The 23,891-nt window shown below is 48.6% G+C and overlaps 1 protein-coding gene across 4 annotated transcripts in view; it reads right to left on the minus strand.

Moving 5' to 3' along the window:
• Positions 1-3,980: 3,980 nt before the first annotated feature.
• DENND2A (DENN domain containing 2A) overlaps positions 3,981-23,891 on the minus strand; it is a 59,230-nt gene continuing 39,319 nt past the window's right edge. For all 4 annotated transcript variants that reach the window (XM_064155498.1, XM_064155496.1, XM_064155497.1 and 1 more), the window contains 12 exons: positions 22,955-23,142; positions 22,199-22,308; positions 21,921-21,990; positions 21,351-21,428; positions 20,838-20,978; positions 17,902-18,050; positions 9,782-9,959; positions 8,940-8,981; positions 7,503-7,620; positions 6,676-6,915; positions 5,480-5,566; positions 3,981-4,700 (listed from right to left, as the gene is read on the minus strand). In XM_064155498.1, the coding sequence (XP_064011568.1) occupies positions 4,669-4,700; positions 5,480-5,566; positions 6,676-6,915; positions 7,503-7,620; positions 8,940-8,981; positions 9,782-9,959; positions 17,902-18,050; positions 20,838-20,978; positions 21,351-21,428; positions 21,921-21,990; positions 22,199-22,308; positions 22,955-23,142 (1,433 nt within the window). In that variant the 3' untranslated portion in view covers positions 3,981-4,668. The remainder of the gene's footprint in view (positions 4,701-5,479; positions 5,567-6,675; positions 6,916-7,502; positions 7,621-8,939; positions 8,982-9,781; positions 9,960-17,901; positions 18,051-20,837; positions 20,979-21,350; positions 21,429-21,920; positions 21,991-22,198; positions 22,309-22,954; positions 23,143-23,891) is intronic.

A 23,891-nucleotide genomic window follows, 5' to 3' on the forward strand; every position in this document is an offset into this window, starting at 1 on the left:
GTGAGGCTTAGAGCAGAGCTGCTGGCTACGCATGCAGGCAGCAAGCAGGTTAGGAGGCCAACGAAGGTCTGTCTGTCCCAAAACACGATGCCCATGAGGTGGCCTGAGGGCACCCACCTGGGCTGCACAGATGGCCACCCTTCAGTCATAGAGAGGGTAGCCACTTAGCATGCTGTCTGCCAAAAGCAGTGAAGAGCTGCCCTTGAAAATGCTTCCTCAGGCCCCAGCTTCTCCAGCTCATTCCACAATGCTGCTCTGTAGCCCAGTGGTCAGCTTCTCCTGCTGCTGAAGGATAAGCTGCTCTGTTTTGCCATTTCAAATGGAAACCAAACATCCAGCAGCACATGTTCATCCCACTCTATCATCTACTTCACAACGTGGCTTTCTTTTCTGTTGAGAGCCTCTCCAGCCTAGGAGAGATGAAGAGGCTCTTCTGAGCTCATCTCCCTTCTGGTGATCACACCACTGTCAGCTCCAGCATGCTGGAGCCAGTGGGCCCTGGCAAAAGCAGTCCTGGGGCTAAGCAGTACAGGTCACCTCAAAACAACTAATTGGCTGTGGGGCATTTGTACTTGCAAATGAAACCTGCCCTCAGCCCAAGTCTGCACAGGAGGTACCCTTTTAAGCCTGCATATGGCACAGCTGAGGCTCTCAGCATGAGGCCAGAGCAATGCCACAGCTGTGACTGGGAGGGTGGCATCCCAGGCCATGGGCTGGGCAAGGCTGAACACCAGCACTACAGCCACTGCTGTCCTTCCTTCCTCTGCAGTACTCCTGCTACAGCATCCAGTCCCGGCCCTGCCAGAAGCCCTCTGACTGCGGTGGCTGCCTGGGGCTCTATACCTGCAAGCAGCCCACCGGCGTCTGCGACCTGAAAGCTGTCTCCAAGCAGAGAGGTAGGGTTGCATGGCCGTGCCCCCCCACTCCCCCCTGCTCCTCCCGGAGCCACTTGCAAGCACAGCCCTTCAGCTGCACTCCTCCAAGTGCAGATCAGCCTTGAGGGCTGTCCTGCTGGCACTGGCCACCTCAGTGATGACCAAGTAACTGTATAGTGAACGGGATACCCCCATACATTTCTCTAAGAGCTGGGGTTTGTCCAGCAGCCTGAGCTCTCACAGGATGCTGTGACAGCTCATGCGGGGAAGCCACGGACAGGTACAGGGCTTGAGAGCCATCAAGTGCAGCTCTTCCATGCATCCTGGGCCCTGCAGAGCAGCTCCTGTGCAAGCTGCTTAATTAACCATGGAGCACTGCGGAGCAGACATCCCAGCTCTGAACATTTAGCCTCGCAGAGCAAGTGTCTCAGTTTTCCAGTCCCCTTTACTAAATCCATGCTGCCCCCAGCCTGGCCTCTGGCCCCAGCAGGTGTCAGCACCCACCTACACACAGCCGTGGTAGAGAAACTTAATCCAAGGTTCCTGAACACAGAGACAGCAGCTCTGTGAGATTACAGCAGGCAAGCACAGTGTGCTGGATACACATGGTGTGTGCACGCATACGTGTGTGTGTGCTGTGTACCAGCTGATGTGCCCAGTTCAGTCTTCTCTGGACACCTGCTATCAGCTGCCTCCATGGGAAGCACTGGGCTATGTGGCCCTGCAGTCAGATCCAGAACAGCAGCCTTACAGCTTTTCTTTGCAGGTGGGTTCTTCCAAAGCATCCAGCACCCTGAAGGACACAGGGTCCCGCTCATCTCATAGCAACACGGCTCAGCACTGGTGGAGAGCATGTCCTGCAGCTGGAGACCAATGTCCTTTGTCCAAGTTTCATTGTAAATCCTTAATGACACAGCTGTAAATGTTTTTCATTACACTTCCCATGCTGCTGCTTGGATTTTGTACACTGCCACAGAACGGTAGGAGTTGGAAGGGACCTCTGGAGATCATCTAGTCCAACCTCCCTGCTAAAGCAGTTTCACCAACACCAGGTTGCTCAGGAACACATCAAAGTGGTTTTAGAATATCTGCCAGAGGAGACTCCACAACCTCCCTGGGCAGCCTGTTCCAGTGCCTTATCACTCACAGTATTTTTTCTGTATGTTCAGATGGAACTTCCTGTGTTCCAGTTTGTGCCCACTGCCCCTTGTCCTTTTCTTGGGCACCACGGAAAGGCTTGATTCCTGCTTTCCTTTGAGCTGCCACTGAAAGCACTGAGTGGCCACAGACTGCTGGCCAAGGCCTCCTGGAGTCCTCAAATGAGACAAACAAGGCCATTTCACAACCCACTTTAATCTGAGCTGGTAAGGTGTTGCAGTAAAAGCTGCCAGTGTGTTGGCACACTCACATGCTGAGCTAAGAAGCATGTTGGCACTGGGCATCCCAGGAAACCCACTCAGATCTTTACCACAGCTCCTGCCAAGGAAAGTGGAGCCCTAAGCTGTTGAAAACATCACTTAAGAAGGGGAACATGGAGCCCCCAGAAACAGTCCCGTGGGACACACACCATGTAGGACACCTGTTTTCAGCGCCACAAGATCAGCTTCATTTAGCACCCCTCAAAGCTTTGCAAGCACCTGGTTGTCTTTGCTTGTGTGTGTGTGTATGTATTCAGATTTACACTGCATTGGCTTGGAAGGGACCCTCAAAGGTCATCTTGTCCAACCCTCCTGCAGTCATCAGGGACATCTACTAGATCAGGCTGCCCAGGGCCACATAAAGTCTGATCCTGCATGTCTCCAGGGATGGGGCCTCAAGCACATCCCTGGGCAACCTGTTCCAGTATTTCACCACCCTCATTGTGAAGAATTTCCTCCTAAATCCAGCCTAAACCATAGAATAGGTTAGATTGCATCTCAGCTTTGCAAACCTCATTTTGCTACCACTAAAAACACTTTCACAAAGAGAACCAAAACACAGCATTTGAGCCACTTTGAACTCCACTGCAGATTCCTTTGGTGGGCCACCACTGCACCCTGTGACAAACTGGACTTCAGTGCCAGTTTTCAGCTGGGTGTTCAGCACATGAGGGACAAGGAAGGGATCTCTGGAGGTCATCTGGGTCATCCTCTGCTCAAGCAAGGCCATCTAGAGCCGTTTGCCCAGTTTACAGGTCACAGACACAATGATCTGGGAGCCATCAAGGCAGAGGCTTTCCAAGCACTCACCTCTCCATCCACTCAGCTGCTTGCTCCTGCCGTCACCCATCACAGTCCATTTCCTCTGTCCTTAAACACAGCACAAGGAGAGGTTGCTGCTCCTGCAGGAAACTGGAAATGCAGGCTTCAAAAGACTGGCAGAGCAGCACTGGACACACAGCTCCCCCTCTGTCGCTGAGTGGAGGTGAGCTCCTCTGAATCCCTCTGCTGGTCAAGGAGGTCCCCTCGCCTGGGAAAGCCAACTGACCATAGGGGCAGCTGGGCCACTTTGAAAACCTCTGTCAGTCCTGTGTAGCCCGAAGTGGCACAGCTGCCCACAGCAGCTCTGGCCCTAAGAGCTGGGAGAAGAAATTTTCCCTTTGGGCTACAGCAGAGCTGCCCTCTGGCTTCCCCTCCAAAAAAAAGAGGAGGCCCAAGGACACTCCAGCAGCTCTTGACTCTGCCTTCACAAGCAGTGCAAGAGAAACAGCTTTCCCATTAGCTGGAAAACAGCTCTTCAACTTCCCTGTGCCTCCTTGACTCCTCCCCACTGAACACAGACAGGAGAGGCAAGCAGGTCCTACCTCCCCAACCAGGAGCTCAGAAGGCAGCAAGGTAGCCCTTGCCCAAGTCCCACCTTATGCCCTGGCAGCCACACCTGAAATGGAAGACAAAAGCTCTTGACTACCAGGTGAGACTCTGCAGGTGAGCTCCACTTTGGGCTTCCCCTGCCAGTGGTTGGGTGAAGAAATGAGGCCACCTGAGCTGTGAGGCTTACAGAGAAGCCAAGGGCTTGGCCAAACCAAGGGCTCAGTTGCTAGTTCTCCTTTCCAGCTTATGTTTGGTGCCAGGTGGGCCAATAGGCAGACACAGCTTGGCTCCTTCCCCAAAACATCAAGGGTCCTCATGCCTTTTACACCACTCACTTTTAATTACACTGCATAAAGTGAGGCCTCTTCTCATGCCAGGACCCCCTGGCACAGCCACCTGGGGAGCTGGCTGGCCGATGAAGTCTTCGGTAGGTTTAGTGGTTCCCCCTTCCTCTTCTCCCTTGTTTGGAAGCTCCTCTTGGTCAGTTCACATCATCCCTGCAGCCCTCAGCATTCTTGCTTTGCAGAGACCTGTTTCCATACACCTCTGTTGCTCCCCTCCTCCGTGCCTGAGCTTTGCCTGCTCAGTCCCATGGGAGTCCTGCTTTGGTCTGCTGCAGCAGAGCAAGGAGGCAGGGCAAGAGTCACTGGTAAATAACTGCCCTAACCCGAACATAAATAGGAAAAGACAACAAACCAAAGGATTGCCTAGCTAAGAGATCCAATCCGCTGGGGTGCCTGCAATGTGCTAGTGCCAAGTTCAAGGAGTGCTTGGTCCAGTGCATGGTACTGCAGATATCCAGAAACCTGCCCCAGCAGCCCCACAGCCATCGAAACGTCCTGCGGCACCACGTATCCGTGTGAGCCTCTCCTGGCTGGGGCCAGCTCAATCAAGGCTGCTGGCTCCTGGGAGCAGGCTGAATGGGAACGGTTGACAAGAATCTGATTTATTGCTGTGACATGGTAAAGCCATTCTCTTCCATGGAATGAGGATGTCTTTTGCTCCTACTTCTTATGGAGGAATTTCATTTTGCTACCTGGAGAGATGGAGACAGGAAAATGGACTTCTCACAGTGACAGGCAAAACAAGTTCCATTCCTCACCAGCATCTGTGGCTGGGCAAACCTATGCAGAGAATCACCCCTGCTGCCAGCAGGAGTCCTTATCCACAGCCACCTGCCTTGCAAAGCTTAAAGTCGGTGCCTGCAGAGCAGGCCAGAGCTCTGCCCACCCCCTGGGAGCAGCACTGCAGGACCTTGCAAGGCCCTAGACACACCCTCAAGAGCTCACCTGCCTCTTGGGCCTTGAGTGTGAACTGGCCACTTGGCCAGAGCATGTGTGGGTGAGAGGCAGGGCACACCATGCCTGCAGACACTGCTGCTCTTGAATGGCCAAGAAAAGACAGGAGGGCCAAGGGTACAATCTGATCTGAAAATCAAAGTCTCTTAGCCATGATGTTCAGTGACTTACTAAGGACTTCTAACCTCAGCCTGGAGCTCTTGTCCAGCTCCTCTTAGTGTGGAAAATAGATTTGATTTCAGGATACTCTTGGGAGATTTCCACCACTGATCCCTAAGGGCAAACCAGAAGGCCATGAAGACTCTGCCACTCCCCCATCAGGAAATGCATCCATCACCCCCCAAGTCATTGGTTGCTTCATTGCCTTCTCAGACCCACCTGTATCCTTCAGAAGACACAGACATAACCCATGGCCCGAATTATGGTTCCTCTGTGAAAACTATCCAACTGGGATTCCAAACCTGAAAACCAGGAGCCCAAGCCTCCTGAGAAGCCAAGGGTTTTGCTGGTTCCTTACCTAGGCCTTTCAGGAATCTATTAACTCCACTCTGCTCCCCGCTGGGAAGCGTTTCCAGGTACTCCTGAGCCCGTACCTCAAACAGACCTGCAGAAAGAAAGAAGTCAACAACTCCTCTTTTGCTTCCCTATAAAAATCAGTAGGGATGCTTATCTGAAGGCACACTGGACTGGCTTACCAATAAACTGTTGCACATGAAAGGGAACAACCCATCACACCTCCTGTCCCAGGTGAGCCCATATGTGGGGACAGGAGCTTTGGTCCATGTCTCTAGGGCTTCCAGCAAAGAAGCCCTGGTACCAACACCTCCCCACACGACTGCAAGGCTGACTGGACTTTTTTCTTGGTACCTTGCTTAGGGAGAGACCAAAGCTCTGTTCATTCTGCCATGAGCATGGCTAAGTCCAGAAAGTGAGATTATCTGGAGAATCCTCACGTGGACACAGAGCAAAACCTCTTTCACTCAGCCACCTATTCAAGTGTCCACTGCGCAGCACTTGGGTGGAAACTGCTAAGCCAGCACTGAGTAGCAGCAGAGATGAGAAACTTCAGCTGCCAGTGGAGCCCTTGGGACTGTGGGATAACAGGAGTGAAACAACAAAAGCAGCTCTGGGAAGGATATGAGCAGCCATATTTTCCACCAGTCAAATCTGCTGTAACCAATCCAGCCAACTTCTTCCTCCAGACATGGAGAAGGGATATGAGGGACTGAAAGAATAAATACTGTTCCAGCAGCACACTTCTTTTGTGATGGTCCTAATGGGAATCCAGCATGGAATGGAAGGGGCACACACATGGAGGACACTGCTTATGTCCCTTGCTACAGTGGTAAAAGGTGTCTGTAACCCTGGCCTCAGCAAGAAGCTACCACACACAGAAACCTTTTGTGCCCCAGTAGCTGGTGCCCATGCACTGTGCAGATACTGCTTCACCACATTGCTGTGAGGTGATACACTCAGTTGGGAAGATAAGGAAACAGGGACAAAAACCTTCGAAGTGACTCCTTGAAGGCCATCAAAAGGCGTCAGAAAAAAACATCGACCTTCCCTACCACCTCCCTCCCAGTGTGCCTGCAAAGACACCACAGCCTCTTGCCACGGTGTGAGATGGAGCTGGCGGCTGGTGTGCGGCTCCAGGCTCTTGTGGGTGCAACAGGGGAGTGTCTATGACTGCAGAGCCCAGGCAGAGTCCCTCACCTCTGACTCCCTGCTTCCGCAGCTCCCGCTCCTGAATGAAGCCCCCAAACATCTGCGTCTCCATGAAGACCTCCAGGAAGCGTCGCAGACTCTTGGAGGAGACAGACTTGCGGAACGCCTCCCGCTGCAGGGTCCGCTCCTCTCGCTCGGTGGGGGTCAGGAAGAGGGAGTAGTGCCCCACGATCTCCACAAAGAAACGGACAAAGGCCTCAGACACCACCTCATTCAAAGGGCTGCTCTCTTGAGAGGGAAACAAAACGGCGGTGGTGAGAACAGCGCGGTAAAGATGCCCATCCAGTAGAAAAAGCTGCTCAAGAGGCACAGCATCCTAGCAAGTGCTTGCCATGGAAGAGGACCAGGTGCTACTAATTTCAAAGTCATCAAGCTTTGTCTTGGCTCCCCTGCAAACAGCAGATGCCCATACTGCCCCCCAGAGAGCTGTCTGAGCCCAGCCACCTAGGAGCCACACAGATGCCTCCAAGACTGCATCTCTGCAGAAAGACTGCTCTCCAGAGGAGCCTGCATCACTCACAAGGCCAAGAGCAGACAGAGGCTTGTGGGAGCCTCCAAAAAGGAATTCAGGTGCTCCCTGGAGCCATAAGGGAAGGAGGGACAGAGGTGGAAAGGGGTAAGTACTGTTTCTCTTCACACAAAGAGAACTGTCCCTGGTGCAATGAAATATTCAACGCAGCGTCGACCAAACATCCTGACCTACCTCAGTTTCTGTGGTGTTAACTCAAGACAAGCCTAGTTCTCGCCTAAGAAGCGACAGGAGAAAAAGGAGCAGGAAAAGACGTGGGTTTAAGCTGAAAGGCCTCGTGCTTTACCCTGCTTGCCACTGACAGGGCCCTCCTCCGTGCCACTCGCCAGCTCGTTCCTCTGCTCCAAAATGTGCTCCAGGGCGGTCTGCAGCTTGCGGGGCAGAATGGAGTCCTCATCTTCCATCTGTAAGACACAGCCACCTCCTCAGGGTCTGGAACAGGGACATGGCTGGCCCCTACCCTCCTCCTCACCGGCTCCTATCCCATCCCTAGCACGGCAGGGGGAGCACGAAAAGCGAACGGTGAGGAGAGGGAGGTGTAATATGCTTGGCACGTTCCCAGCACCTCCCAGTGCAGGACTATCAAGAAGTACAAGAGGAAGAAAGAGAGGGTGACTTTCCCCAAATATTCCCATATGCTGGAAGAATTTTGTGTGTCCAGCTCAAGAGGTTACTGGGCAGGGCTCGTCGGTGGCCCTGCTATCTGCCTGTGAGCACTGCCGCCACCACAAAGAAGATGTGTCTGATGTGTCTGAACAATGCTGGCATGCAGCCAGGTGAGCACAACCTCCCCTGCTCAGTTCTGCATAGGCATCGATCCTGTTACAGAGGCCTAACAAGTTCCTGTAGAGCAACAAAACCAAGGAATTGCCAGTGACTGTGCAAGCTCCTACCAGCCCTGGGTGAGACAACCTGATTTGGCTTAAACCTTCAAAGGAGAGGTGCAAGGTAAACCCTATCCCTACAGCTAAGGCAGCTTGTAAGCAAAAGCTCCACTGAAGGAGCAGCCTTCACCCACAAGCTACTCCTTGCAGCAGGAAGTGTACTTGTCCCATCCTATCCATTGGAACTGAAGCAGGGACCAATGCAGCCAGTACTGCTCACCAATCTGCCACAGAGCTCTGGGACAAAACTGGCTTTTTAGGACAGCATTATGTTCACTCATCTCTGCTCTTCTCTTCAATATTCCCTTCCTCCACAACAAAGGGAAGTAAAAATCAGCAGGCAATCTCATCTGCAGAGCAACATACAGGCTCCAATGTGCAGTCCTACTTGTGACCCACCTAGTTCATGGACTGGAGTGAAGAACCACAAGCTCCTTGAGCAGAAAGGATTTAAAGAAATTATTCAGGCTCCCTTTCCCACTCAGGGCTGGGTATGTAGCAGGAGATGGACTGACAGACACAGGTAGGAAGAGTCTTCACTGCTTCCCATCAGACAGTGATGGAGCCACAGCTTTCCAGCTCTGCCCTTAGCCCCACTGAATGCCACTTAAGGACCCACTTAAAAAAATACAGGGAGTGATAACTCACAAAGATTCAGTCCTCAGCAGCTGTGGTTTGGGATGCTGACATGTAGACAGCAACCCTTTCCAAGCACAGAACCTGCCTCAGTTTGTGTGGGTAGTAAGCAGGCCAGCCAGGCAGGTCGGCAAACACAAAGGGAGGTGAAGTGTGGAGGAAACAGGGGAGAGAAGATGAAAGATACAAAACACTCTGCTCACCTGTCTCAGAAACCGGTTATTTACAAGGTCAACCACGAGCACCTAAGAATGAAAGAACAAGAACACAAAGGGAAAGTCATTATTTCAATGATCAGACTTCATCTTAATCTGTAACTGCTCTGGAGGAAATGCTTTGGCCCTGCTCCTGCTCCTCCCACCCACCACTACAGCCGAAGGAGGCACCCAGAGTAAGCCAAGAGCGGTGCCTTTGTTGTGGCTTTCTAGCAACATTGCCACAAACCACAGAGCAGCCTGGACAGCAGAACCTTGTGCTCCAAGCTCAGCCCACTGCTCCTCACCACCACGTCTGGGTCAGAGCTCCATCTTTTCTCTCCGTTATGCTGCACTACTGTTCCCGGGGCAAGAAGGGAAATGGTTCCTGACTACATTCAGCCCCTTATGTTCCATTAATCCAGTTCTTAATTATTTTTGCTTTCATTAGGCACCTTTGTTAATTATGAAGCAGCTATCCTGGCCAATTTGTAGCAATCAGCTTCAAGCCTGGCAGACTTTGTGTTTAGCACTTGACATCACTTATGCAGAAACCAAGAGAAACTCTAATATAATAATCTCCTGTCCACAGTACCCTAACCCCACGGTGGGAGATTCCAACCCCCTGCCTTCCCAAGCTGCAGACCAGGCAGAGTGCAGACCTCTGCCTCCCCAGGGGACATCCACCGCCTCCCACACCCCTGTGCTTGCGGGAACCAAAGGACAAAAGCTCAGCTCTTTCACACTGCCAGCTGCCAAGGCAGGCTCTCCAGAGCAGCCTTTCTGGGACGAGGCAATAAGCCCTCTGAAAGCAACTGAGATGAAAGCTGTGGTGCGAGTGCATAGCTCACCTCCTCCACTGGGAGCTCCTTTAGGCGTGGCAGGGAGCTGGAGAGCAGGCCGATGAGGAAGGGCGTGGGCGAGCACACTATGTCAATCATGGAAGGTGGCAGCACAGGGATGTAGGTGTGCTGCCAGGTGAAAGGGTACAGCAGGGCCACCGTGGCATGGCAACACTTGGAGAGAGTGCTGGAAGATGAAACACAACCAGGGGCAATGGCTGGTCAGTTATGAGATGGGTGGTGCTTATTCAGGCCTCTTTCAATTGTTCCCTGATCAATCTCTGCAATTACTAGGGGCTTTCCCAAACTTCTGAACCCATTTTTCAGCTTCAGGAAGTGGGATCCCAGGTTGTGAAAGGTGATCGTAGCCCACACAAGTGATGGGAGATGAGTTCCACTGAATCCTGTATCTGCTACTCCTGTGCTCTGATGGGCAGCATCAGAGATGGAGGTCTTTCATACCACTGCCTTTCATTAGAGAAATGAGTTTACTTCCCCACAGAATACCTCTGTGGCTGTTCCCATGGGAGAGCCACAGGTCTGAATACACAAGAGGCTATACTGTCCAGCACAGACAGCACACAGCCCTGGGGTGCAGAGAAGATGGCTCCACCACTGTTGCACTGCACTGTGGCCCACTTACCTGCTGGCCATACTCTTGGCCTGTTTAGACCCTTTTGCAAAGCTGTGGGCACAATCTACAGCCACAAGGTCCCCAGGTATTCCTGCAGGTCATTCTAGCTATGATTCACCCCTGCTCCTTGGCCTGCTACCTGTGCAGCACACAAGCTTAGCCTTTGGGCAGCCCATTAGAGGACTAATCACAGGCCTTTCTTTCAGCCTCAATCGTTGATAGCCAGAGCATGTCAGGAGGAGGAAGGCAGCAGTCTCCAGCCAAGGCACTCCACAGCTTTTGGAGCCTGCCGAGGCTACTAAGAACCACGAGAGTAAAATCCCAGGAGGGAAGCATGCAGCAGTCATCTGTAGGAAGGTGCTTGCTCACAGCCTTCCTTCTTGACCCTTTGAATGCCAACAGCAGCTCAGCTGTTAGCACCTTTGCTGACAACTTCCAAGAGGGTCCATCCAGAAACCCCAAGAGCTCTCTGGCAGGAGACAGGCAGGGTCTGCAGTCAGAGACGTCAGAGCTTGCCACAGGGCACCAGTTACTCATCCATTTTGGGTCTGGAAGCATTTGTATGCCTTGAGGGAGGGGGAAGGCTCCCCTCTCTAAACCCTGCATGAAACGTCATTTTGGTTTACTAGCATCCGCGTCTTGAAAGGCTGGGAGGGGGGCAGGCTGGTGCGGCTGGGAAGAGTTGTGTCGCCGAGGAAGGATGCCCAGCTGGCTCCTGTTAAACTCCACAGGGGAATTTACACTCAGCAACCTGGATCTGGAAGTTTATTGCTGACTTGAGAGGGAAGGGGTGTGCTGGATGTGGACTTCATCTTGCTCTGAAAAGTGAAGCCTGCTTTGCTTCCCCCTCACTCCGGCTAAGTCTGGAGGATTTGAATCCCTGTGCTGTAGCAATACTAACACATGCTGAGCAGTGGTGTGGCTGGGCTACAGCTGGCTGGCTTTCACAGATAAGTTCAGTTTAGCAGAACACAGTTGTGGTTGCTGGGACATCAAAGTGACTGCATGAAGTAATCAGGCAGTAAACATCATTAAACATGTTATGCTTTTGGGAGATAAATAAATCCCAGGGCAGAGGCTCAGATCTGCTTAGCATGAGAACTTCATCTAGAACTGCAACAGGTTAAGGAAGGTATGAATGGGATGTGTGCATAGGAAGTCTTTTTACAAGATGGGGACAATTTCCTCCCCTGTCCTCCCAGATCTGGACCCATCAAAGGCACAGACAGGTAGCTTTAAGCCTTAAAACAGGAAAAATCCTTTAGTTCTTCTTTAGGAAGGTCTTACAGAGCATCCCCCTCCCTTCTCTGTGTTTGTTCCTGCTAGCTGGCCCTCTGCTGCTGCTCTCAAGCTGTGCCTGCCCTCATCAGCAAGCCCGTGTCTCACTATGGCTACCACACAAGCGAAGAAGATAATAAATCTGAGAGAGGTGAAATTAGAACAATGGGAAACCACAGAGCTAGTAAGAAACAGGAACACTGACAAGAAAACTCAACCAGCCAAACAACCCAAAAACTAAAACCCAACCTACCAAAAGTACCCCAATCAAAACCAACCCCTCCAAAACACAACAGAAAAAAGAACAGTATCAGAGTAGCTTCCTTCTCTTGTATCTTCCATACAAGCTAATCTTGAAAGGAAGCAGGGCCTTCTCTTGCCCTCCAGTACTGCAGAACATATTTTCTACTCAGCTTCTGACTGACAGAAGTCACAGTAATAACAGCAGCAGCATCACCATGACAGCGCAAAGAACTCTTTTCACCACTTGTGTGCAGCTCTCTGGCATTTACTCTTAGATCAAATCCTTGATCTTGAAGGTACATCCAACTTTCCTGCCTAAAGATGAGGGAAGTGACTTTACAAACAGCACTTAAAAAACAATAGAAAAGATCTCTGTGACTCCAGGTAGCTCCCACAGAGGAAAAGTGAGCAGATGAGCTATTTGGTTTTTTATGGTATGGTGAGATATTACAGCATGCTGTCTCCTGCTATATTTATGGTGCCTCATTCTTCCCTCAACCCTGCTCTCAAGTCCCAGCAAGAACACATGGTACGTGAGAGATTAAGTGGGAGGAAAGATGGCTGAGGTCCAGCTAGTGGAAGGCAGAGAGAGCCAAGTCTGAAATCGCATGTAGCATGCAGTGGAAAGTAAAGATAGCTTCCCCTCCCACCCTTCTGTCTGTGAATGCCCTGTCACCTCCAGGATGATTCCCAGTGATAGGGTTGAGCTGTAGTCTAAGGGAACTGCAGCTTGCCAGGAGCCCAGCAGAACCTTGGTCCTTTGGAATGACTCGAGCACAACCTTCCTCCTTCTCTCACATACAGCACTGCAATGAACACTCAGGGACTGCTGACACCACACCTACTAAGCCTTGCAAAAGAATCCAGTAGGGTAAATTCCTTTTATGCCATCAGTGTGACTGTGTGCTCTTCAGCTGGCACTGATGGGGCAGAGTGTGCAAACTGCCCCTCAGTCCTAACAGAGGGAAGGTGAACATGGCCACTGAAGCTGTGGCCACTGCTCAAGCTGGATGCCTCTTCCCATGATGTGCACAGAAGCAATCACAGATGATGTGCACAACACAACTAAATCAGTTTAATACACTCTCAAAGCACTACTCAATGCTCGTCAGCCCTTTGAAAGCTCTTAAACAGGCAGTCAATGCCTTTGAGTAGCCACAGTCAAGACTCCTGCTGAAATCCTGATATCCCAGGGCACAAGCACCACAACCATGATGAAAACTGCTGCCACTGGAATACTACTGAGCAAAGGTATTGTGTTTTGCTTAGTGCACTCCAGATGCCACCAGAAACAATGAGACCGAGAGATGTACTCTGTGTCGTTGCAGCATGCTCTGAGGAATGCAGTATCCCCTCCCCTCAGAAGTTCACATGCCAAACGTTCAGGTGGCAAACACATCACTTTTCAAGGCTCTTGGTTCCAACAGTAATCCTCAAAATACTGCAGGTCTTTAAAGGACACTTTCAAGCTCCTGAGCATATTCATGAGTTCACTGAGCCTGCTGTAAGGAGCATGGCTGAGCTGCCTGTCTGATTGCAGCAGAGACTAAGGTATCACTAACATAGAGGCTAAAAACTTGATATACACAAAGAACTGTATCAGATTCCCCCCTGAAGGCCTGACTTGCATATGGACTGACACTTAGACCTCTGGCTGAGCACCTCCTTGGTCAGGACGTTGATACTGCAATAATTTGTGACATTTGTTTGCTCACACTACAAGCTTTCCTACCAAACAGCATCCTGTGTGAAAACCTACCAGACAGCACCACTCTATGAAGCTGCTGCTTCTCGGTAGCCACCCTGAACAGAGATGGCCATTACAGAATTTGAACACAACAGCTGAATACACTTAAGAAACTTTTCTTCCTCTCCTTGCTCCCAGACTGGATTGACTTGCTCTAAAAAGATACCCTGACAACTTAGAGCAGCTCTAAGGCTACTGGCTTCTCAGTTTGGTTTTTTAATTCCCAGGCTTGAGACTGACTACAGAGTTTCCAGCCTTCTGCTCCTCAGGCAAGCACCTATGCTAAAAAGTTCCTCAAGCTGAATCCCTCTTTAAGACACTTTATGATTCCTGAAAAACATGATTGCATGAATCAGCCATTTGGAGTGTAATGCCAGGACACCCTTTGTTCCCTACACTAACCAAACTGCTGAAATTATGCTGGCAGTTGGCAATTTAAGACGCTTCGATTATGCATTGGGTTTGGAGTTTCTGTTTGCTTGTATTTTTTACTCATTTGTGGGTTTTGGTTGGTGTTGTTTGTTTTGGTTTTGGTTTTCCTTTTCTTCTTTATTAGCTCTGCTACAGTAGGATTCATTTTACAAAGACCTTTGGATTTCTGACACTGTGTCACATTTGAATTTTCTTATGTTCGATTGCAGAGCTGGTTGACAACATTTAACAGGCACAGGAGCTTCCAAACATTGCCCCATGACTTCAAGCAGCACTGCTGCAAACCCTGCTAGGATGATGCCAGGTTCTACCAGCTGTGGGGACCATCAATACCTCCCACCAAAATGGCAGATTAGTGCAAGTGAAGAACCAAGCACTAAGATGCTCTGAAGAAACAACACTATTACCTGACATCCATACTCCATTCTGGCTTTTTTTCTCCTCAACTACAATAAAGAAAAGGAGAAACCTAGGAGACTGTGATTCAGAGGCCCAGAGATGGTTTCCTAGGATATGAAGAAGACATCTTTTTGATGATTAATTACCTTTTAACTGGAGATGACCACATTTAAAGTGTCTACTCTAATTCTTTCAGATCTGCCTTTGATAACAACGACCACTTTCTGTTGTTGACACAGCTGTGGTTTCTGGCAGGGACAGAGGTAATTGCTCAAGTTATTCAGATCCACACCAGGCTTTTCAGGAGATCTGGGTAAAGGGCGTCTTGCCTTTAAGCCCCTGTGAGGTTTTGTGATTTAAAAAGCCCTCTGAATCTAATGCATCTTCCCCTCAGGCCAGTGAAACGGCCCAGTTCTAGGTATCCTGCAAAATCAGGCCACTGTTATCTGGAGGTTGCCTGCAGGAAAGGTCGGGCTACGGTGCCTGGAACTGTGTGCCAGGCAGCATCACTTGTAAACAAAAGCAGCTCTTCCATTGAAGCGCCTAACCCAGGCCGGGGCCTCCACTGTGCCAGGACTATGTTTAAAGCGCAGGAACAAACAAAAGCTAGGGAAGATTACACAGACCAACATCGTTTTAACAGAGTCCCTCTTCTGGGTTGCGAGGACTCCAGTTTCCATAGCAACAGGGGGAGAAAAAAATCCCCCCTAAAACTAATAAACCAAATTCTTTCCTTTTCCGCTGCCAAGCTTTGGACACTTCTTTAAAAACCACTCAGTGTTCATTCTGAAGATGGAAAAGACAAAGCATTTCACTTGCTTCACACTTGTTAGATGCAGTTTTTGGCTCAGCTTGAAAACATTTCACAGTTCACCCAGTATTTGGCAAGAAGCCTTTCAGCTTTCTTTCCCACAGACTGACTTTACAGCAATTAAAAGAGGTAAATAAATTGCATTCATCACTGTCTCTGTCACTCACACCCAGATGCAACTTTACAGATAGTTATTGATGGAGCCCACAAACAAAACTGCAGAGATGAACGACAAATGGAATTTATCGTGCACCTTCCACCATGTCACCTGCACTCCCCCTGTTAATGCATCTCAGCTGGATTATTTCTAGCATTCCTAACCTCTGAGCAGTTTCCAACAGCTGCTTTTATAATTTTTTTCTTTTCTTAAGCTATTGCCAGGAAGTGTTTCTTTTCTTTCCTCTGAAATTGGCATTTTCACCCTTGAAGTAAATGTTACTTAATATTCATTGACTTCAACGTGTTCCAGTCCCAGGAAAGGTATGATTTGGATAAAAGATTCTATATCTACAGTAAGATCAACTTTCAAAACATGGAATTTCCACCAGCAAGCAAAAGCCACTGTTCACCTTATGGAAGGCTCACCAACCCACTGCACTCAAGACACAGGACTGGATTAAAATACAACAGTTTACTTAATTGTGAGGCTTATTTTCTCTGTTTCTTGTCTTTTCTTCTTTACAATCTTTTGAGGCAACTTTCCTTTTTTTTTCCTCCACAAAAGAGAGACAGAGAAACTTCCTCTCTTGTTACAGGAAAATGAAAAGACTCCTCTGAAATTACACAGAACAAGGCCTCCTCAGAAACATAAAAAATCAGAACTCCTGTAGGGAGCTGGCATACTTATGGTAAATATTTGAGCCTGAGTCCTGTGGCCTAACAGACCCTGGATCTTTAAAACATGACAATTCTCTCTCTCTTCTTTTTTTTCACAGAAGAAAGCTGTTTGTAATATTTAGAGATTCTACAAACTACGATTCTATAGCTGTCTCCCATTTTCTTTTACAGTCCCAAGCACCTGGAATCATTCCTAAGGATCTTAGATATACTAAGGAATGATACAAGGGAAAAAAATCCACCAAAGCTGATGGGACTGCTTTGAGCTAGAGATACTCTGTATCACACCCAACGCTCACGAAGCACGGTGGTGTGCCATGATAGGGTAAGATCTTGTAAATAAAGGTTCCTTCTAAAGGATACAAAATTCCATACCATTTATTGTTACCACCCAGCCCTCACGTAGAGGTTACAGTGTCATTTGTGTCCCTAATAGGTTTTTCTCAGAATGTGAAATTTGTCCTACAGAAGAGGAGAAAAACGTTGAAAACAAAGCTTGTCATCATAAATTATCACATAAATAATATATGCTATGTAGAAACATACTGCTGGTGAACTCCCTCATTTTCAGTGCACGTCTGAATCATCTGCATGAAATCATAGAATCACAGATTTCTTAAGGCTGGAAAAGATCTTTCGGATCATCAAGTCCAGCCATCAACCTAGCATGACTAGGTATGCTGGTAAATGTGTGGCTTAAGTACCTAGAGAACTAAGTAACTACACATATAATGCATCAGTGGTTATAAAGAGGTAAATCTCCCCCTCTCTGATCCAAGGCAACTGCCAGAAACTGCAAGCAGCCACTGCTGCCTGGATGCTACAGTTTCCCTGTCTCCAGTTTTCCTATGCCTGTGATAAGACTGCCTGAGCTCTGCCCTCAGAGTCTTGGATCCCTGCAGGATGTATTTTCCCCTACACTTTGCTGCAGAAGAGGCCTCCCCATTCTTTGCCCCAGCATTCAGTCCCAGAGCCACAGCCTGCTGCCTGGAAGTTGTGAAAACAGACAGCTTAGGGGCACTGTACACTCCTGAAACCTGAGCATGCTCCCAAGTGTCATTACTCATCCAGGCAGCTTTTCTTTCTCCAGCCTTGGCGAACTCTCCTCCTTGAATCCTCCAGTGGCTCAAGGGCTGGAGAACTGCCAGCCACCAGCTGCACAAGATCTTAAAGAAACCTGGGCCCATTTTCATCAATTAGGAGCGCAAACAAACAAACAAACAAACAAAACCCTACGAAGACTAAGCAGGGAAAATAGAAGGGGGAAATCCTCTGCCTGTTTTCCCCTCGCTGCCACAAGAAAAAAGTCTTGAGAAATCAGTATTAAAATACAAGCTGAAGACTTTGTGGCACCAAGGAACAAACCAGAAGGGAAGCTGATTTCTGCCTGCAGTTTGATCCCTGAGGCTTTCAGCATAGCTCAGTGGGGGACACTGCAATATCACAGAGCAAAAGGAAGGGTTTTGTTTCCTTAACATCAGGGATCTGTTCTGAGACTGTCTGAAGGAAAGGAAACGTAGTTCTCCTTGGGGATGAGAAGCTGCACACTTTTTGCAAGCTGCAAAGTGAAGTTATGGTGCATGGCCTGAGCTTCCCACTCCTGGGATGTATGGCGCTAATCTCATCAGATATGAAGTTGGAAAAGAGCAGAGAAGAAAAAAGCCCAACAAAGCACAGAGATCAGGCACTGCAGTCCTTTCAGCCTCCCTTCCTTGGAGCATTTTGTTTAAGGAAATGCAAAAGGGTACCTGAGTTTGTCTGCAATAAAGATCACCCTCCTTTCCAGAAGCAAGGAGGCAAAGACTCTGCTCAGGTGCCGCACGCTGAGGGATGTGAACAAGGACTCAAAATCAACATGTTCAAGTCTGGAGTCAAGAGGCCGCCGCAGCTCAATGACCTGTTGGAAACAAAAAGACTCCAGGTCAGCTCTTGGTGTCTACTCATACCGTGGCAAGCAAAGACCCAACAGGTATCTTCACAGCTAACGAGCCTTACTGACAGTGCTAGCAAACACTGCACAGCCCTGAGCCCTCAAACACAGCCTTTCCAGAGACCTCCTACAAATCCTTCCTCCAGATGAAGACGATTCAGAGTCCACTCCAATGGGCACGGCATGAGACCAACCACAAGTTCTCCCCACTGGACTGAGACAGAGAGCTCTTCGTAAGGAAGGCACCTAGTTTGTATCCAGCTAGGAGTGGGTCCCACCCCATCGCCAGGCATTCAAGCAGAAAGTCCTGGAAGCTTTCAAATCTGCACTCCTGTTTTTACTGTTACAATTGAGTGCTATTTTTTTCTAAATGCAAGAACCTGGATGCCTAACCTACTGACTACCCAGCTTTTATACCAGCTGCAGAAAAAAAGCAGCCTGTGGGCATTTCCCCTTGTTTGTATCTTCTTAAAACAATTCCTGCCTTAGCACTTCATACTCCTTATTGTAGACAGATGATTATCTAAATTGTTCTTGAAAGCCTCTAACACCAGATAGTTCATAAATCCCACAAGAAAATTACTCTAGTTCTGAACTACTCTGAGCAGCCCCAAGCCTGTACCTGAAACATCTCAGAGGCAAATTACTTCAACTACTTCTTGTCTTACTCTCAGTACACGCTCAGAACAAATGGTCACCCTCCTCTCTGTGGGAATGTTATCGTTCTGTTTCCTCTATTAAGTGAATGATTTTCTCAAGCCTTTTCTGCATTTTCTAAACCACTTAGTAAGTGGAACTACTTTTCTGGGGCATTTTCCTAGTGTTTGGTTTCTTTGGAAAATGCTATTCAAAATAAACTTCCACCAGTGACGGAAAGCAGAAAAAAATTGCTTTTATATATTATTCATCCCATTACTATCACAATGTAGGAGTTTGTCTAAATAATATCATACTCTTACTTCGGAGTGTTGAGACACTGGAACAGGTTGCCCAGGTAAGTGGTAGAAGTCCCCTCTCCAGAAGTTTTTAAAGCCAGGGTGGATGGGGCTCTGAGCAACCTGATCTAATGTGAGGTGTTCTCCACAGCAAGGGGGTTGGAGCTAGATGATTGTTGAGGTCCCTTTCAGCCCTGACCATTGTATGATTCTGCTCACTTATGGCCCATTCGTCTAGATCCTCTTCTGAAGTACTGCTGCTCACTCAGTTACTTGCACGTTGTATTAAACTACACATTTCTTCTTGCCAATATTTTGCTCTTGTCTATATTGAATTTCAGACTAAACCTTCCATTTAGCAAGGTCATTTTGAGTTTTAATCCCTTACTCTGTAAAGTGCTGGAAACACATGCCAATGCTGTCATCCACTCATTGTGTAAATGTGGAGTTTATGCCATCAGCCAGATAATTAATGAACATTAAGGATCCTACAAACACATCAGCCAAAACACTCTCACAGCCTGACAGCACACCACTGGGATTCTACTCCTTTGAGTACACATTTTTAACCAGCTATGCACATTATGCAACGCTCTGCAGTGATTTCATCTAGTTTGGACTGCTTTCAGTCTAGTTGAGAAGAATGGCATCAAGTGGTGCTATGCCAAAAGCTCTCAGACACAACCTCTATCAACTCAAACACTTTGCTCTCTTAAGCTCAAGGCAGACCATGTCCAAAAACTACTTTTGGTTTGGCTTCATCCACTTTCCCACAGTCCTTCAATGCTATGCCCAACATTTCTGCACTCAACACCCTCCCAATGTGGGAGATGCAACATGTACCCTGACCTCCACGCTGTGAAAATGCCATTCTAAAAGGCTGTAACCCATTGTGGTTTCAAGTACTTTCTGACTAGAAGCCCATGCCTTGTCCCACATGAAGAGTGGTTCTGTATTAAGGATGTTGGAGCCATGCTATGGCTCTTAGCGTTGGGAAGTGTGGGGAGCCTTGAGTAGATCAAACGTCATGTGCTGTGCAGCACAAGGACCACCAGCCTGTGCCACTCAGCCTCAAGGCCACTGCCCCGTTTCAGCTTGCTATGTTAGCACAGATAATGTGTCTTCACCATCATCTTGATGCTTGAGCGTGTCCAGAGAAGGGCGACGAGGCTGGTGAGAGGCCTCGAGCACAAGCCCTACGAGGAGAGGCTTAGGGAGCTGGAGTTGTTTAGCCTGGAGAAGAGGAGGCTCAGGGGTGACCTTATTGCTGTCTACAACTACCTGAAGGGTGGTTGTGGCCAGGAGGAGGTTGCTCTCTTCTCTCAGGTGGCCAGCTCCAGAACAAGAGGACACAGCCTCAGGCTGCGCCAGGGGAAATTTCGGCTCGAGGTGAGGAGAAAGTTCTTCACTGAGAGAGTCATTGGGCACTGGAATGGGCTGCCTGGGGAGGTGGTGGAGTCGTCGTCCCTGGGGCAGTTCAAGGCAAGGTTGGATGTGGCACTTGGTGCCATGGTCTAGCCTTGGGCACTGTGGTAAAGGGTTGGACTTGATGATCTGTGAGGTCTCTTCCAACCTTGGTGATACTGTGTGATACTGTGTGATCTTTACCATGTGATTTCCTTTTTGATGGGCACTGGAGAAGTTCCTATGTAATCTCCTCTGGGTCCCTTGTTTTAGTCAAGAGCTTCTCCTGCTCCACCGCTGCCATACAATGTATCCTTGAAGATCCCCAATGCTATGTCACAGTCTCAACTTACTGTCACCAGGCCTGCACCACTTGCTGGCCTAAGTCTCCCTCTCTTTACAGTGATGTCTTTACCTCTGTTCCTGAGCCTGGCAAGAAGTTCTTGACTGTGATTGTCCGGCCCAAAGCAGGGAAAGGTGCCTCCATGACACTCCTCATAAGTGGCTGCACCAAGGCTGGGGAAATGCCCCGTCTCTTTTCAACTTCATCCAAGATCTGAAATGAAGACATGAAGACATAAAAACAAGCAAATCAGGAGGAGAAGGGAAGTAATGGCCAGAATGAAGCATGCTTGCATCTACATTCTCTCCTTAGGCTAGCATTTGGAATGGAGCCTTGAATCATAGGGAAGAAGGTAAAAAAGTGCAACTGAGGATTCTTCCTTCAACAAGAGAAACTCAGTTCCAGTGATGTCACTGGAAGGCCTACAACTTGTAACTTCCCACTACCCTCAGAGTCAGTATTCCAGCTTTCAGCCTCTCAGTGCTTGTGTTCTAGAAGTTCTGCTGAAGAAGGAAAGCAACATCTGAGTTAATTTTCAAGTCCTTCTTGGCCTACAGAACAATTTCTTTCTCTCTCCTCACTCACCTTAGAGAAGAGATTGAAGCATCCAAGGCGACTGACAATGCAGTACACTTCTGGAAGACGTTTCCCTTTCCCACTGGGCTTTCAAGACAAATGCAAACACACACACAAAAAACAAGAAGATGACATCAGAGTTATGACTCCTGCAAAGATAGAGTGACTGGTCTCCTATCTCAGTAGCTCAATCAGAGCTACTGAGATAGGAGACCAGTCACTCTATCTTTAGTCAGATGACTAAAGCAGACCAAACTTCTCTAGAGACAACTCTGAGCCTACAGGACTAGCAAAGGTTTAGGCAACTGTTTAGTAGCTATTCAGTCCTAAAGGAAACAAACCCTTGTCTTCAGTGTAGTAGTGAAACAACAGTACATCATCATAAAGTTCAGTTTAAAAGAGCTATGCCCAAAGTGGATGAAGGGTACTCAGAGAGGGACTTTGGCACTGAGCTGCTCTGCTGCCACTCTTGCTTTCCACAGGGCAAGAGAAGAGCAGCAGCTTTCCACCTTCCAGTAACACCAACCCCACAGAAGACTGCAACTCTGGGAAAAGGAAAAAAAACACAAGAACAATTACCAGCAGCCTCCTACAGTATCCAAATCTTCTGCTTCCATCTTCTCCCGTAAGGACAAATGAAAATGTCTCACTGCAGAAAGAGGAATAAAAGTGACAACATAGCCAACACCCACATCAAAAATCTCTGGCATACAAACCAAAGAAACCCACAATATTCCTGCTTTTGTACTACACTCCTCCCAGGATCCGCTCAATTTTCTACTGCCACAGCTCTGATATTTAATGAGGTTGATATATAAATCTCTCTCATGAATCGGGATACAAAGTACAGTACCTACCTGGCAAACTGATGGATGGGGGCCCAGTCCTTTGCATCAGGGAAGCAAAACTGAGGGATAGCTTTCAGCTGATCTTCTGCCTCACGCATGAATTTGAAGGAGCGCTCAAGCTACAGTACAGAGAGAAGGAATGTTTTCAATTAGTCATCTGGGGATGGAATGACTTCAAATATTTCTCCTGTGACAAATGAAGAGGTGATGACAGAGGCTAAGTTTCTGCCTGGAAGATATTAAAATTTCTGTGATTTGGGCTCACCTAATCTTTAGAAACTCTGTGCTCCCCAATTCTACCAAGCCCTGCATCTGTAGCATCTGCCCCTGTTATATTGTGCCTCTAATCAGGATACGTCTTCCAGCAAGCAGTGAGAGAATTCTGAGGGCAGCCCTGATTACATCCCATTTACAAACACACTGTCACACTGTCTCTTTCCCATTTTGAGCAAGACTTCTCTTCCCTGTACCTTCTCTCTAAGTCAGTTTTCTTTGAAGAGAAAAGGGGGAGAAAGGGCACAGCTACAGAAAAGTCACAGCCAAATGCAGGGAAAGATGTAACTCAGTTAACTCTCAATAGTGAGGAATACCACAACAGTTCCCGGGTGGTGACTGCAGTGCCTCTATCTTTAGTCCCTCTGAATAGAGAAGAAGGGTTATGGGTGTAACATGTGGTCAACACAGAAACTGTAGCTTCTCCAGCCCTGAAAGTGCCACCATGCAATCTAACACAGGTCAGCCAGGTCTTCCCAACAGGCACCGCACCTTCAAGGGGAACTGCTGGGTAACCTCAGGGACGTAGGCAGTCCCAGCCTGCTTCTTGTGCAGTGACACCACAACGAAGTACTCAAACAGCTGCCTCTCTTGATACTCGATCAGGTCCTGTTCCAAGGTTTGGTACCGTGGGGCTTGCTTCAGGCGAGATTTCACGTGCACCAGGCGCTGGCTGTGAGCTACGAGGACAAAGGTTAGAGACTGTGACTTTGTCTAGCTCTTTGCAAGTGCAGAGACTTACAGATAAACTCAAAACTGCCTCATTGCATTTATTTAGTCAACGTCTGAGTAAGAGGTGGGAACCATTTGGAAGCTGCACTATAAATATTGACAGAGATGGGATATAATATTGTGAGTGCCATCACAGAACCAGGGAAACATCCAGGTTGGAAAAGAGCCTCAGGATCACCAAGTCCAACCTATAAACCACCAATAATCACCAAGTCCAACCTATCACCCTGAAGAGCTTTGGCAGCAGGATTTCATGGATAGCTTTTACAGCTGAACACAACCCAAACTGAGACATGGTGCAACAGATAACATCTGGGCATTTATGTGTCTTTCAAAGTCAGCACAGTTAGGTGACTGATCACCTCTGTTCAGAGCAGGCTGCGGGCAATGATGCCTGCAGTTTCACAAGACCAGTGTTTTGGTCAGGCTAGGGCTCTGCTGGCCGGGTTAACACTGAGGACTCCCAGCTTCAGTAACACAGGCTGGGCTGTAGGCCAACAACAAAAAAAAACCTAGAAAAGAGCTGCAAAAGAGAAAGGCTGGCTCATGTCAGTCCTTCCTGTGCCTAAAACCAATTGTTCAGGACCACGTTTCTACAAGCTCACCCAAGACAATGGGAAAACAAGAAAAACTGCCAAGCAAGCTGTAACTGCAACACTCATGAGCTGTGGGACAATAAACATTCCAGCATGGAAAG

The sequence above is a fragment of the Pogoniulus pusillus genome, chromosome 15, assembly GCF_015220805.1.
Source record: "Pogoniulus pusillus isolate bPogPus1 chromosome 15, bPogPus1.pri, whole genome shotgun sequence".
In the NCBI taxonomy this organism is placed as follows: domain Eukaryota; kingdom Metazoa; phylum Chordata; class Aves; order Piciformes; family Lybiidae; genus Pogoniulus; species Pogoniulus pusillus.